Source organism: Mauremys mutica, chromosome 1 (genome assembly GCF_020497125.1).
Source record: "Mauremys mutica isolate MM-2020 ecotype Southern chromosome 1, ASM2049712v1, whole genome shotgun sequence".
NCBI classification, from domain to species: Eukaryota; Metazoa; Chordata; order Testudines; family Geoemydidae; genus Mauremys; species Mauremys mutica.
In genome coordinates this window covers 113,857,687-113,872,285 of record NC_059072.1, presented here as the reverse complement: position 1 = coordinate 113,872,285, position 14,599 = coordinate 113,857,687, and the positions used below count along the sequence as shown (strand labels likewise).

General features: G+C 43.0%; 1 protein-coding gene across 1 annotated transcript in view; it reads left to right on the top strand.

Moving 5' to 3' along the window:
• Positions 1-14,599, top strand: part of MICAL3 (microtubule associated monooxygenase, calponin and LIM domain containing 3) — a 346,852-nt gene that overhangs the window by 290,363 nt on the left and 41,890 nt on the right. The window contains exons 36-40 of the mRNA XM_044991795.1: positions 5,938-6,075; positions 8,398-8,460; positions 11,492-11,596; positions 12,484-12,618; positions 13,034-13,125. Coding sequence (XP_044847730.1) covers positions 5,938-6,075; positions 8,398-8,460; positions 11,492-11,596; positions 12,484-12,618; positions 13,034-13,125 — 533 coding nt within the window. The remainder of the gene's footprint in view (positions 1-5,937; positions 6,076-8,397; positions 8,461-11,491; positions 11,597-12,483; positions 12,619-13,033; positions 13,126-14,599) is intronic.

The window sequence follows — 14,599 nt, the reverse complement described above, 5'->3', positions numbered from 1 at the left end:
TCCCATCTTCAGTGTATATGTACCCAAAGAGTGTCAAACCAAAGGCCGTCTTATCTTTCGTATCAGTTTTTTCTTTTTATCCTTGCATTTAACATTGCTTTGTATTTGTAAGTGAATGTAGTGCTGATAAATGATGCTAGGTTGACCACATCAGAGACAGAAGATCTCTCTCTTCAGGGCAGTTACAGCACTAGTAACAGCACAGTACACTTCCCATATACTGTCATAACAGTGGGCCTCAACCAGCCACAGTACCTTACCCCTCTCCCCAGTATAGCCTGATAAGAGAGATGGGTTTAATTCTTGTCTCCACTAGCTCTGGACTCAGTACTCTGATTGGATCAATATATTCCCATGTTTAGTTCAGAGTGCTAGAAGGGGGGCACTTTATGCCTGAATGCAGGGTGCAGCCAGAGTGCAGAAGATACTTTCCCCTGGGTGGAGCCTACTTGTACCATAATGGTCTAACCCAAGCAAGTGATTCTCTTGCTGGTTCCCCTCTGAGTAACTCTCAGCTTTGTGATAATTGTGCTATTTTCTCACTGGTTTTAGGGGAATCAGATATGGATTTGGCCCTGTGTTCTCTAGCCAGCAAGGTCTGCGGGTGCTGCAGAGGCAGCGCATTCAGCCTTGGGGAGGAAGGGGTGCCTCACATCACCCAGCAGTAACCCCCTATGGCCAATATTAATGGGACCCCAGGAGAAGCAGTATCCAGCTCTCCTAAGCCAGCAGGAGACACTACACAATATGCAGCCTGAGTTGAATTCCTGTGCTCTCCAGGATGTTTTTATTCCAGCTCTGAGTGTTTCTTTATGAAAAGAGTGGGGAAAAGTTATGGAAGGAATTCCTCCCCTGCACCTCTTTAGTAAGTCATAATCATACTGAGCTTGTTTTGGAAACGGGTATCTTTGCCGTGCTTCACCGCCATTCCAAATGGTGACTGGATCTTACCTTTCAAAACATGACTTGGGTACTTGCATTTCCCCTTTGCTTTCACGAGAGCTACCAGACTACAAAGACCTGCTTCATAAAGGCCATTGGCCATGTAATGTTGACAGTATGAGGAGAGGTCCGTTTATGCTGGGCCTCGGTGGCAATCCTGTTCAGGTGTCATTTGGTGTGGGAGATGGCCTTTTAACTAGGTGGTTTGGCTATATTTTTCCACATGGAAACTGGAACTCTGTAGCTGAAGTCTCTGTCAGAACCAAGACCGTGGTTTAAGTATAGTAATATGCATGTTGTTTATCAGTCTACTAAATTGTGACGTTCCCAGACCTCTGTCCAGTGGAGTTTGCCTATCAAACAGGGAGCTTTGAGTACAGTAAGTCTTACTGGATTTCCAGATAATCACTCTTCGCTTTCTGATTCTCTGTCCTTTCCCTCTATTATTTGTGTGTGCGCATCTGATGCTATATGTGGGGGTTTGGCTCCCCCTGCTGTAGAGGGAGAGTATTACCCTTGGGCGAGAGAGCCCCAGCAAGGCCTCTGGCTTCAACGTCTCTCAAATGAAGAGGACACGGGTACTTTTAAAGGTACCCTTGTGCCATCACCACTTTCATTTGCTCTCAGGTGGAACTGATATTTTAAAGAGCAGGTCCCACATGAAAAGATTGTCTGTTTTTAGTAAATTGCATTTACCAACTCTCTCGAGGTTGATTCACGAATTACTGACTTCTTCTCATGATCCAAGTATGGGCACTGCTTGGCTGTACCACATTTTTTACTGTTCTTTGTGTGGGAGGGCAGGAAAAGCTAGATCTACTCCAGAGAGCACTGAGACACTTCAAGCAACTGTAAAAATACCTGAAATGAATCTGATCACTTCCTGCTTGGCTAGGTGCACTGTTTCCCATAAGGCACTGTGTTGCCATTTTTGTTTTGATGTTTACTTTCCTGGAGTATCGGGCTTCAACAGTATGTTCATTCTTGCTACATTGACATTGCTCATATGAGCCAGGACATGTGAGACTAAAGGGTGAGTTCTTTCACCCAAATGAATGGGTGCACCAGAGAGCCAGGGTTGCATGTCTTTTTTTGTAGCTGATTGCTTTTATAGTATACTTCCTTTATTTTATAGTTCCTGTTTTGCCTGAAACTAATTTTAGTATTTTAATGCAACATATGCATCATTCTGAAATATTTTGGGGGGCATAAGAGAAAATCATATGGGAAAATATCAACCTCTTTCTTTCCTCTTTTGAAAATTATACATACAGTATATATAAATATTTTTTATTCCTAGCCTTTCTTGACCCATCATTTGCTCTCCCCTGGAGTCTAGTTGTGCTTTGAGCAGAAGTCTGGGGTCCCTTGGCCAATTTCAACACTCACTTTCTATTGGAAAAGTTCAGTTTGGAATGTTAAATAGCCTCTGATTTAACATTTTTCATGGTGAGAATTGAAGGTAACCAGATGGCCAGAGAGCACGGGCACATAGGGGTGACTGCTGCCTTTTTCCTTAACTTCCACTCTTCTCTATCCTAGCAGCTGTCCCACTTTAATTTTTGTTCCCAAAGAGCAGGTTTGGGAACACTGGAACAGCTTCCAGTTAAACTGTGTAGTTCAAAAGTCAATTTGTGAGAGAGCCCAGCCACTCCTAAAGTGTTGTTGAGTGCAGCAGTGATGCTAGAGCGGGAAACACACTGTTCTTCTGGCATTCACCGAATTATCTTTTCATGTAACGGTGAACTAAGGGGTCCAGCTTCTTGTGAAGTTTAGTGGCCAGCCTTGGGGGAAGCCACAGCAGCAGCCATTTGAAATCCTTCTGTGATGTTTTGTGGGTCACCTAGCCTAGTAAGGAGTTGTGTTACTGCCTGCCCTGTAACCTTTGGTGCCTTAATGCTGTGCTGCTGTTACTCAGAGACCTGACACCACTAGCCAGCCTGCAAGCATAAAGGTCTCACCCTGGCTTCTGCCAGCCTCCTTGCAGGGTGATACCAACATCCTTTCCAGTCCCGTGTCTCCCCATAAATTCATAACCACAGTCCGTATACATATTTCATAATGACCATCAAGTACAAAACATTACCAGCTTTCACAGTAGACCTTACTCAACATATTTTATAGCACAGTAACATTGTATACAGTCAATTCAAGGGCTTATTTTTGCGGGTTCCAGACCCTCTGTTCTCCTCTTGGGTTGTCTGGACTCTGATTGTCACACCTTCAGCCTGCATTCACGTGGTCAGACATCAGAGAAACACCAGGTTTGCCCTCTAGCCAGCCCCCAATACTTCACAGGTGGCCGGGCTCTTTACAGTTTTACATTATTGAGAAAGCTGAATTGGGGTCTGCTTCTTAAGTAAGGCCTGGTCTACACACACAGATGTGCAGGTTTAAATAAAGGAGTGATTTTGATACGAATATACTTAAACTGGTACAAGTTTGGCTTATATCAGTTTAGTTTACATTGGTAAATTTACAGGAGCAAGCTACATTGATATAGCCTGGTTTAAACAGATATGACTGTGTATTCACACTGGAGTTTGCATGGGTTTAACTAAACTAGTTTTTAAATTAATGCAATGTCTATGTAGGCAAGCCATAAGAGTAAAATGTAAAGCAGCATGCAAAGTGCTGCAGGTGAGGTGGCACCAGCGGGTGCAAGCTATGGCTGCATTTGCAGCAAAAGCATGTCATTTCCATATGGAAAAAAATCATTAAAATTAAGGGTCTCTCCCTATGCTCCAATTTCATTTCCTTAATGAGTTTATGGATACTGTAAGAAACACATGCCATCTATTTCTAGCTTCTCATTGTGCTGTATAACCTGACCACTAAACACCTGAGATCTTAGATCCTCCTGCTGTAAATGACAGACTCCTAGCACTTGAAATAAAGGAGAATCTATTCGCTGTAGTAGTACAGAGCCTGTGACACACACTTGAACAATTCTGATTCCATCCATTGAAAGGTAGTGGTAGCATATAGGGTAGCAAGTACATTATAATACCTATTGTGTAAAAGAAATAATCAGATAATAAAGTTAGTGATGTCAGACCTGTGTCTGGTCCAGTTCTACATTCTGATTGGGCCTTTCTTTGGTGATGTCATGCCTGTTTAAGACCCTGACAGTCAGGCTACAAAGCCATATTATAATATGGAATAATCCCTGCAGATCAAGTGGGACCTGCTCTTTGTGAGCCTTGCTGAGTGACTATATATTTCTTCCCACTTCCAGCTGTTGCTGGTAATCCTCAACCTTTTAACTCAGCTGTGTGGTGTGGTGTAAACACTAACTCTACTGATCTCAGAGCCTGCATGAGGGAGCATTGGAATACAAGTGCAATGAGGAAAGATCAGACTGCTCCATTTGTTGGCTAGTGACTTGGGCCCTATCAGCCACTCCTGAATATTCTCTTGTTCCCTTCTGGATGTCCAGTAGTTCTGGTAGGGTCACGTTTTGTGCTGATTCGAAGAGGGATCGTTACACTCAGAAAACTGTGATATACAGATTAAAATTGAATCCCATTCCCTTTTTGTGCATTTCTCTGCTTTCTTTTGCCCCTTTGACTAACTACCAAATAATTTTGTGCTTAGATAAGTGCTTCTTCCCTCAATATCAGTTTTCTCATACGGTTATAGTGCCGAGTGTGATACCACAGTCATTTCTGAGGCCGAAGTCCTAATTTATGATTCCACAAACCAGGCTTTCCGTGGGTTATTCTAGTGTGTGACAGTCCTTCCCTAGTACATTTTTTACAAAGGCCTAGTTCCAGGCTTCTGAGATGGAGCCTGGGCTGTTGCCCTACGTCATGGGCAATGTGCAGTCAGTGAAGGTTGGCTCATTGCTGTGCAGAGACAGACGGCTTGTTGCCCTGCAGTGTGAACGGCTGTGTCTACTGCATGCCAATGAGTGGGGAGTGGTTAGTGGAGAAAGCAGCTTGCCAGAATATAAAACCCTGCAACCTGTGGCCAGATCAGCCATGGAGAATCCTGTATACCCTGTTGCAGGAAAATGGTGAGGAGAACCCACGATCAAATTTCCCAGGGTCCTTCGCACTGCAAAGAAACCAACAACAAAGGGGAAATTAAGAGAATTGCTACCAGGGTGGATGAATCAAACTGTCTAGTTGAAAACCTTCAAATACACAAAATACCTTCTAAAGTGCTTAGCCATATGCACCTACACTTTTGTCAAAGGAAATCCCCTTTGAAGGAGAGAAGAGGTTATTTTCATTATTTTCAATGAGAATGCTGATATTACTTGTAAAATGACACTGCTCCCTGAACAACCCACTCACTACTCCAACAACACAGCTAGAATGCTCTGAATAAAGTGTTGTAAGCCTTAAACTGAGCAAAAATCCAATGCAATATAATGCTGCATGCAGCTGGTCATTCTGAGGGCGGCCGGCAAAGGGAGATCTTATGGTTTCTCTGTTGCACACCTGGGTGAAAAGTTGTGATTCAAACCCCAAAAAGTTCACTTCCACAATGTTGAGGGCCACTGGGGAGTGAATAGACTCTTTGTTCTGTGGAATTGAGCCCACAGTGCAGACTGTCCCCATGCCTTTTGCCAGCAGGATACATAGGGTAATACTCATTTTGAATAGGCTGAATAAGGGTGAAATTTCTGTTAATTGATCACCTGCCAAAGCTTAGTTGGATGCTCAGAGAGTGTCTTCCATGCCAGGTGCTGCTTGCAATAGAGGTAGTATGTGCCTGTGGTCTAGCATTATTCAGCTTCAGGGTGGAGCAGGAATCTGAGGATTATGAACGGTTGTGTGTTTCTAGATGCATGCACACGTGATGCCAAGCTTTGTCTGTCTGTCTGTCTGGCAAACTGATCTTGGCAAGTAATATTTTCTTTTTTCTTTCCTTATATTTCCTTTCCTGTCGTGTGTTTCCTTTCTCTTCCTCTTTTTTCTCTCTTTCCACCCTATCCTTCCTCCCTTCCCACCCACATCCTTATTTGCCTCATCCTCGGTCTGCTAGCTGGAAACCTGAGGCTACGGCAGATTGTAAATCCGATTGATCCCCTGGAGATCCTGGCAGATGTGCACTGGACACACATCCGCGAGAAAGAGGAGGAGGAAAAAATGGTCCCAATTTCAAAGTCCTCCACCTCCAGAGGTAATCTCCCGCTGCATCGATCCCCAGATCACAGTTGCAGCTGTTTAACTCTGTTGCTTCTGCTCCCTTCAAGTGCAGCCTTCTTCAGAAGGGTGAACAATGATTCAAAGGCTCTGCTTCCTGAAACTAAACACTTGTTTAAACGTTTTACTTTTGAGGTTGGTCTCCATTTAAGTTACTGGTTTTCTAAGTCAACACAGCATAGTGAACTCTCCTGGCTTGTGTATCTGATTAGACTCTGTGTAACATTCTGCTACAGGAGGGAATCATTTGATATTGCAGGTTGCAAGCCCCTGATAACGGATTTAAAGGTTCTGGATTTGAGAGGAAACAATTCAGCCAGTTGTGTTCCTTCAGGATAGGGATGATGAGGCATCCAGGCCTTGGAAAAACAAAAGTTACTTATTCTGAAGGGTAGAATAGTTTTTGTGTCTATATTGAATATATTCTGCTGCTTTTCAAACTTTGTATCTGCATCTGGCAGGGGCCTGGTATCTTCAGGGAATGGTGAAGAGCACAGAGGGCCCAAGGAGCCAGCCAGTTGCTGTTTGGCTCTTTGTATTGAGATTTGACAGTATTTATGTTTTTTCAGCCAAGTGAGTCACCATTTCAAGATGCCATTTTGCTTATAAGGTTGCTTTGGAGAAGGAAAAAAAATAGAGAATGCTAGTACTCTCTCCAACATCTCTCATCTATCTCATTGTGATTCACCTTCCACACTATTCCCGCACTTGGGACTGTGATCTTGTCAGGTATCTTGAGCTAAGCAGGGTGGGGCCTACTTTCCTAGTGTTGGAGAGCTGTAAGGAAAGCCCAAGTGTCACCAGAACCAAAACTTTGTGGTGTTTGATTCAGTAGGTGGTAGTCTTCTCTCCAAGACTGTACCAAACCAATGTCCCAGGATGATCTTAGGAGAACTGTGTTACAGAGGCGCTGTCTTTCCAAAGAAATTTAAGACCAAAGTCCTGACTGCTTGTGGGTATTAAAAATCACGTGGTACTTGTTTTAAGAGCTGAGGGTCTTAACTCTTGTTCCCTAGCCAAATTCTTTCCAGGTAACTATCTTCTGCCCAAGGTTCCTCTGTAGTTTCAGCTGGGAGTGGCTTTACTGCCTGGTGTGTGCATTTATTATTCAGTGCTGCATTTCACCCCAAAGGTGGCTACATTTGAGTGGTGGGGAAAGTTATTCTTATAAATATAGTAGCTTGTAAAGTGCTTTGAGATCTATAAAGATCGTTATTTCCCTTCTCCCACAATCATACAAACACAGGCCTCAGTGTTATAGCATTAAACATTCTTGACCTATGTTGCTTGAAGTTTAAGAACCCTGAGTAAGTCCTGACATTGTTCCTGAAGTTTACCATACTTAAGGTGAGTTTAGCTTCCACTGATAACAGAAGTGACCACAAGTCAAGGGTGCTGCCATTTCTCAGTTTTCCTTTTAGCTTATGTTTTCTCTTCTTATTTTTCCAATCTGTTTTTCTTTGTGCAAACAAAGAGAGGTTAAAGCAAAAGTCAACCAGAAGGACTTCCACTCACTCCAGCATTGTGAGCTACCAGTGTCCTGTTTCTAAATCCCAACTCCTCTCTCTGTGACACAGCTGCCTCCATGATATACTGTTACAGTTGTCCGTAAAGTGAAGGAAAACCTGTGCTGACCTGTTCCTATGATGCAGACAGTCCCTTCCGTAGCATTTACAACTTCCTTCGGGAAGCAGGCAATCTTTCCTTCCCCGAAGAATAGGCCAAACTGAGAGCTGGATTTCCACAGACCGGTAACTTAGATGCTTCATTGCAATAATCCACATGTGCTGTTTAGAGAGCACTTCAAAACCACTCTCTGGAGTTGATGGACAGATCTAAAGGAGCAGGACAACATTGCTGATCCCCAGGAAAGCTGTGTTCTGTAATCTCTCATGCTCCAGTAGGAATTCTCCCTTGCCTGTAAGCATCCAAACCCAGGCAATATAGTCTGAAATCAATACAGCCTTTGGCTTCTGTTAGCACTATTTGTGTGGTCTTACTCCATCTTCTAGCTTCTCTTGTCAGCTTGACCAAAATGGCTGGAATCTGCAAACAGGACACTGAGGACATGTTCAGCTCTCACTAACACTCTTATCTTCCATGGATCGTAAAGCAGATTTGGTATTTATACCTCATTATCCTAATTTAACCCTCAAATCCAATCTCCATCATCTGACAAAGCCTAGGTTTTATTGCTGCTCTCGGTTTTGAGGAATTTCTCTCTAGTGTTTCAATTTCATACACTTATTTGTGTCTAACTTTTGATTTACTATCATTATTTATTGTTTTTTAAATTCAGCATCCGACCTTCCCTCCGTACACCGTGAGGCGGTGCAGGCATGGCTGGAGACGGTCTCTGGAGGTAGTTTGGTGATATTCATTCTATGCCAATTCAGAATAACCCTGCCCGCCCTCTTACCATGCCTTCAGCGGCTGAGCTGGTACCTTAACACTGGAACTATGACCCTGTTGCTATTGCATGACCAGGATGGGGGAGTGTGCATGCATGCCTCGCTCACAGTCCATTCTTGCATGAACTGGGCTTTCATCTTACCCCTTGCAAAGGCAGGCCATACAGAAAAGAACATCTTTCATGTAATGGAGGAGAAGAAGAAAGTAGGTTTAACATTTGGATTTGGGTTATAAACTGACGAATAATTGTCATCCTTCCCCACCCCTTGACAAAGGGATCTTGGTGCTTGCTTGTAAGTGAAAAGATTAGGGAGAGTGCTTCAAGCAGTGTCTGGAGCAAATTACAGCTTCCTGCTGAAGAGACCAAGAAAGAAGATGTCAATTAAGCTAAAGCCAGGGACGCTCTAGAGCCAGGAGTGACTATAGAAAAAGCCACGCTCCACAAACCTGAAACATGTTGCCCATCTAAGCACCAAAGGAGTGGAAAGATGCTAAATGTCAGCTGCTCTTCCTAGGTGGTCCCCTAGAATCTCTTACAAAATCAGTGAGTGTGGAGATTTTGGGGGGTGGAAGGGTGTTGAAGTCTATAAACCACAAAAAGGGTCTAAAAATACAGTGACCTCTAGCTGAATTGCCCTTGCAAACAGGAGTAATTAGCTCACCTCTAAAACATTGCTTCTGTAACTGTTTTGGCTAGGCAGCAGCATTTACGGGATAGCTGTGCATCACCCCATCAAATCCTGGCTGTTGGCCGACATAGACAGACTGCTGAATCTGTAGTTTCTGGCTGCCATAGTGTATATCTCACCAGTTACTGTGTGGCAACTTTTGTCCTCTTGCTCCTCATCCTAACTGCACATACGTATATGCACAGTATATGTATAACTATAACCAGCCACCCTCTTATCCTGTCCCCCAAGCACCAGGTCCTTCAGAATGGGCTGCCCAGTGCACCAGTGTGTTACTTATCTATGCATCCATAAAATATGCTGCTGAATTTTGTGTTTTTAAGGTATTGTAAAGAATTTGTTTTCATCTATTAGATCCTTGCTATAGGGCACTGCACCACAATTTCCAAATGGAGAAACCAGCATACATATAGCCAGGCCAGTGTCAGATATTCATGCTTTTGAAGGTGACACTTCTACACATTTTGTGACAGTTGCTCACATTTGATGTTTTTACCTAAAACAAGTTACTGTGTCATTACTGTTTCTAAAATGGCAGCAGCTGGTACACACCCAAGCAACAAGCAGGTCAGTAAAGCATCAGTGTAAGGGGCGGGGCCTGGTTTAGTTAAGAACATCTTTAGATGTCACAGTGGGAAGCCCCGCCCTTACAACTGTGACTCAGGTTCATGTGGTAGATCTGTAAGATTCTGCGTATTACAAAGCCTCTGGTTTAAGGGTGCAGGCCATGTCATGCCACACTCCCATTTAGGTGATAGCACAGCATCTTATAACAGCAGTTTTTAAAAAAAAATGCAATCCATGTGCTCCTCCACTGCCGTGGAAAAAGTGACATAGAAGAAATTCTCAGGTTGAAGGGGCAGGACTACCCTTGTTTCAGTAGGACAGAATGTCAGTGTCATGCTTGGAAGACCAAGGAAGCAAAGAGCCTCTACTAGAAAAAGAGGAGAAGATCAAAATGTGTGTGGAAAATGTCACGATGCCAGCTCACTCTTTCTTAGACTGTCATGATTAGTAGTGTCGTCATTTAAATGGTCCCAGGTAGGCTATGAAATGAGCACTGACATCTGTTTACATCATTATGGAGCCAGAATTTTAGCATTATGTGCAGATAGTTTGCAGCATGACTACTGAGAATGTGTGCTCATTTGCAATAATTGAGCATTCAGCAACCCACTTAAATGTCTAACATGTCATTTGAGCCTACAGTTGTGCTAATTATATGCATAAATCCAAAAATGTGGCCCAGGTTTGTGCAGTCTGCCGGTGCTATGGTTAAAGCTAGAAATGTTTTTAAAACAAAAAAGATTCTGCCTGAAGTTATGGAAAGACCTTGAAGCTGTGTGACCAACACCATCCATAATAATTGAGATGGGATAAGGTGTAACAATTGAGGATGTTATAGGAGTCTCTTGGTTTTTGTGAAATATAATTTAATAATGTAAATTAAAGGCCATCCTGGTGGGGCCTCATGCTCCCCTCTGGAATTAAATCTTTTTGTGTGTAACGTTGTCAAATGCCTCTTTGGGTTTATAAATTCATGAATCTTCCCTTCAGACTGATCCTGTAAGGCAGATTCTGGGCTCTGGAAAACAAGAACAGACTTTTTATGCGTCTGTTATTCACATTTAAATATCTGAATACATCCAGGTCCTGGGTATCTGCACTGCAGTCTGGGCTCCACCAAACTGTTTCTTCTAGAATGTTGCAGCCGCACAGAGTTAAACAGTTTCCAAATGGTCAACTCACTTCCTGGCAGGTCTCCTCGTCTGACTTTAGGTCCCTCAAACGTCTTTGTTTCTGCTGCTAGGCAAGTTATTGTGGCAGAATATGAGATTGCAGTTTGCAACTAGCACACATCCTCTAAAATGTTGGTAACTGCAGTTCCTTTGTGGTACCAATACTATATTGCAGCAACAGTCGAGTGTATTCCATTAGCGCTTTCCCTGACACCCTCATTTAATGTCTCAAGCACATCTTGGTTGCAGAAGTGGCGACACTAGTACTTCACGAGACCAGTCCCTCAGTAGTGCCTTGAAAGCCTTGCAGTGCTAGTGTCTGTGACAAAGCTTCCTCAAAGGCACAAAACCCTGACCACTCAGACTCAAGGCTTGAAATGCCGGTTGAGTGTCTTCCCTGCTGACGCACCTCAGAGTATCTTGTTGAAGAAACAATGAGTAAATATTGGCACTCAGGGCACTTGGTGCAGTTTAAAACTGTTTTCCCTTGTATAGATTTTCTTTCTCTCTCTCTCTCTCTCTCTTTCTCTCTCAATATTTTAATGCATTCCAGCCCCATTTGAGGAGAATGAAGTGGAGGATGAAGTGGGCACAGAACCAGCAGATACAGAAGGGGAAGCAGGCGAAGATGGAGACACAGGTGCAGAGCTGGATGATGGTACAGTACCACAGTGCATCATTAGACCTTGTTATGGGAGCAGAGTCATGTTGGGAAGCAGGTATCTTGTATAAGGGTGATCCAGTCAGAACAGATCTGTATATGTGAGAGCTCAGTGCAGAAGAGAAAGAAAAGTGGGATTGAAGTGTGAGATGGAGATGAAGAACTGCAGTGCCATGGATTCTGGAAGACATTGCTCGCAACCACTCTCTTAGAGGACCCAGTCTTATCACAGAATCTTAGGACTGGAAGGGACCTCAAGAGGTCATCTAGTCCAGTTCCCTGCCCTCATGGCAGGACTAAATATTATCTAGACCGTCCCTGACAGGTGTTTGTCCAACCTGCTTTTAAAAATCTCCAATGGTGGAGATTCCACAGTCTCCCTAGGCAATTTATTCCAGTGTTTGACCATCATGACAGAAAGTTTTTCCTAATGTCCAACCTAAACCTCCCTTGCTGCAATTTAAGCCCATTGCTTCTTGTCCTATCCTCAGCGGTTAAGAACAATTTTTCTCCCTCCTCTTTGTAACAATTGAAGTCCTTACTCTCATTATAATCTTTCTGAATGAAAGGAGTGTTCATGTGGGAAAAGGCTGTAGGACTGACTCTAAAGCCTTCTCTTGCCAGCATGAAAGAAACTGCACATATTGGGAGACGTAGGAAAATTTCCAGCATAACTGTGGAAAGTATGAAACAAACTAGGGAACTTATTTGTATCGCCATTAGTAACTAGTTAAGTGACCCCAGTTAGCATGTAATGAAGGAATAGAAGAGTTAGGTGCTGGGGTAGGAAGAGTAATAGAAAGATTTAGGAAATAGATGGCTTTCCTTATGGGCTTGCATCCAAGATTGCTTCCTATCTGTGTCATCTTCTTTTTTCCCCCCAGATCAAAGATGGTCAGATGACACCCCATCTGATGCAGAAGATGAGTGTCACTTACCTCAAGGGGACATGGAAGAGCCAGAATTGAAAGTCTCTGAGGATGAGCGAGAGGCCACTGCTCCCTGCAGTCTGACAGAAGGTAAATACTTAATCTCTGTATCTTGCAGTCCAGAAAGACTGATCATTTCTTTGAATTGTCAAACTGAGCTATTGGTGAAAGCAATCTCTTCAATTACATTTGAACCATGCCAATACTCTCAATGCCCTGCATGTGTTTGCATTTGTGTTCTGAGAAAGGTGATACCATGAGCTACATCTTCCCAAAGCATCAGGGAACCCACAGAACCAGTTGTTCCCTCTCTCAGATCCCTATGGGTACTTTTGGGCTAACTGCCTGTGTCATTAGGGTCACATACAGATACTCAGACTCCAGAGGACTCATCCAGAATGTAAAGGGCTAGTGATTTGTTCACTGTTTACTGTGCTTCACATGGATTTAGAATGTTAAAGGGCTTGTTTGTGGGGGTTTTTAATGCACTCTCCATTTTCCCTAGATCCATGCAAACCCTCCACCCCCATCTGGTCACCCAATGAGACCGCTGTTCCTCTGTCCCCAGTTGGTAGTCCCAGTGCAGAACAAATAGAGGTAAGAGTTCCTGGTGCTCTTCAAAGTTATGTTGATACCAATTAAGGGACTGTACTCTCTAGATTAGTTAAACAGCTTGTATGACTGAGAGTGATAGTTTTAGCTCTTTTTTCTTATCTAGATAATATACATTGTCCTCTGACTTCTTGAGACCTAGTTTCATTTAGATTTTAAAAGAAAACAAGCCACTTTTTTTTTCTCTGAAGAAATTCACAGTGCAATAGCTGATCAGTAGCACAAGTCTCTAACTCTAAAGGCAAAGAAAGTTATTGGGGACCCTCATTGGGCCTGTGTAGCAAGCAGGAGTTATGTATCATGCATATATATAACAGCAAAATAGTCATTGTCCAGTCCCTGCTTGAGTCTGCTCAGTCGCTCTGAGTTCCCTCCGAGTTCCCTCCACAGCAGTGCCCTGTCAGATTCATTTGTGTGTAAGCTGAGTGAAGACAAAGGTCATAATTGAGACACCCCAGGTTTATGTTTTACTCGTTTCAGTACCATTTCATTTAGAAAAATCAGTTTCCCATGCTACTGCTCTGTAGGAAAAGGCAACAAGAACACTATGACAGATGCATGAGCTGATTTGATGTTTTAATGGGAAAGAACTTCTCTCATTATGATTGAATGTAAATATAGCAGAACTCTTAGTTTTGGAAAATCTTTCTTAGTAACTTGGGACACTAAAAATGTTGAAATCATCATTCCCTGTTTCCATTTTTTTAGTATTTTATTTTTAACTGCTATGTCCTTTGTTTTTGTGATTATTTACTTACTAAATTGCCAGTGGGGTTTGATTTAGATTCTCTAGCCTATACTTAAATTGTGAGATCAGGCTGGTTTGCTGACAGCATTCATACTGGAAGGGAATGGAGTGATTTCCTCCTGTCACTTTTAATGGTGCTATCAGACATATTTATTATTTGTTTTATAGTAATTCTGCAGTCAGGATCCAGGGCCATTTTGTGCTAGGTGCTGTCCAGGCATACAGGTAGATAAGGACTCTGCCCTGGAGATCTTGCATTGAAAATAACATTTTCTGCAGCTGACTCTCTCTAGACAGTAAATCTGTATGGGGAAATGTCAACAGCTTAAACTCTTTAACATAATACATTGCCTGGGTGACATAGCAGTCTAGTGGCAGCAGGTCCAAGTGAAATCCAAGACTCCTCAGATGATTAAGGGTTGGGAGCTCTGCTGCACCCAGGTAAGGAATGCCTTATGCCTTTGAGAAACAACCCTACTCTACCCTAGCCAGCTCTGGCCAAAATATGGAATAGGTCTGGAAGAACCTTCCTCTGATGGAGGGGCCACTCAGAGGTGGGAAGGGGTAAAGTGGAATTGGGTATTCTGAAATGTACTTTCCTTCTCTTTCCAAAATTAAATTTGTCGTATCAACTAGCAGAATAGACAGTTTACAGAGTGGAACAATATTTGATGAAAGATCCCAACTGGTTTTCCATGCACTGGAGAAGGA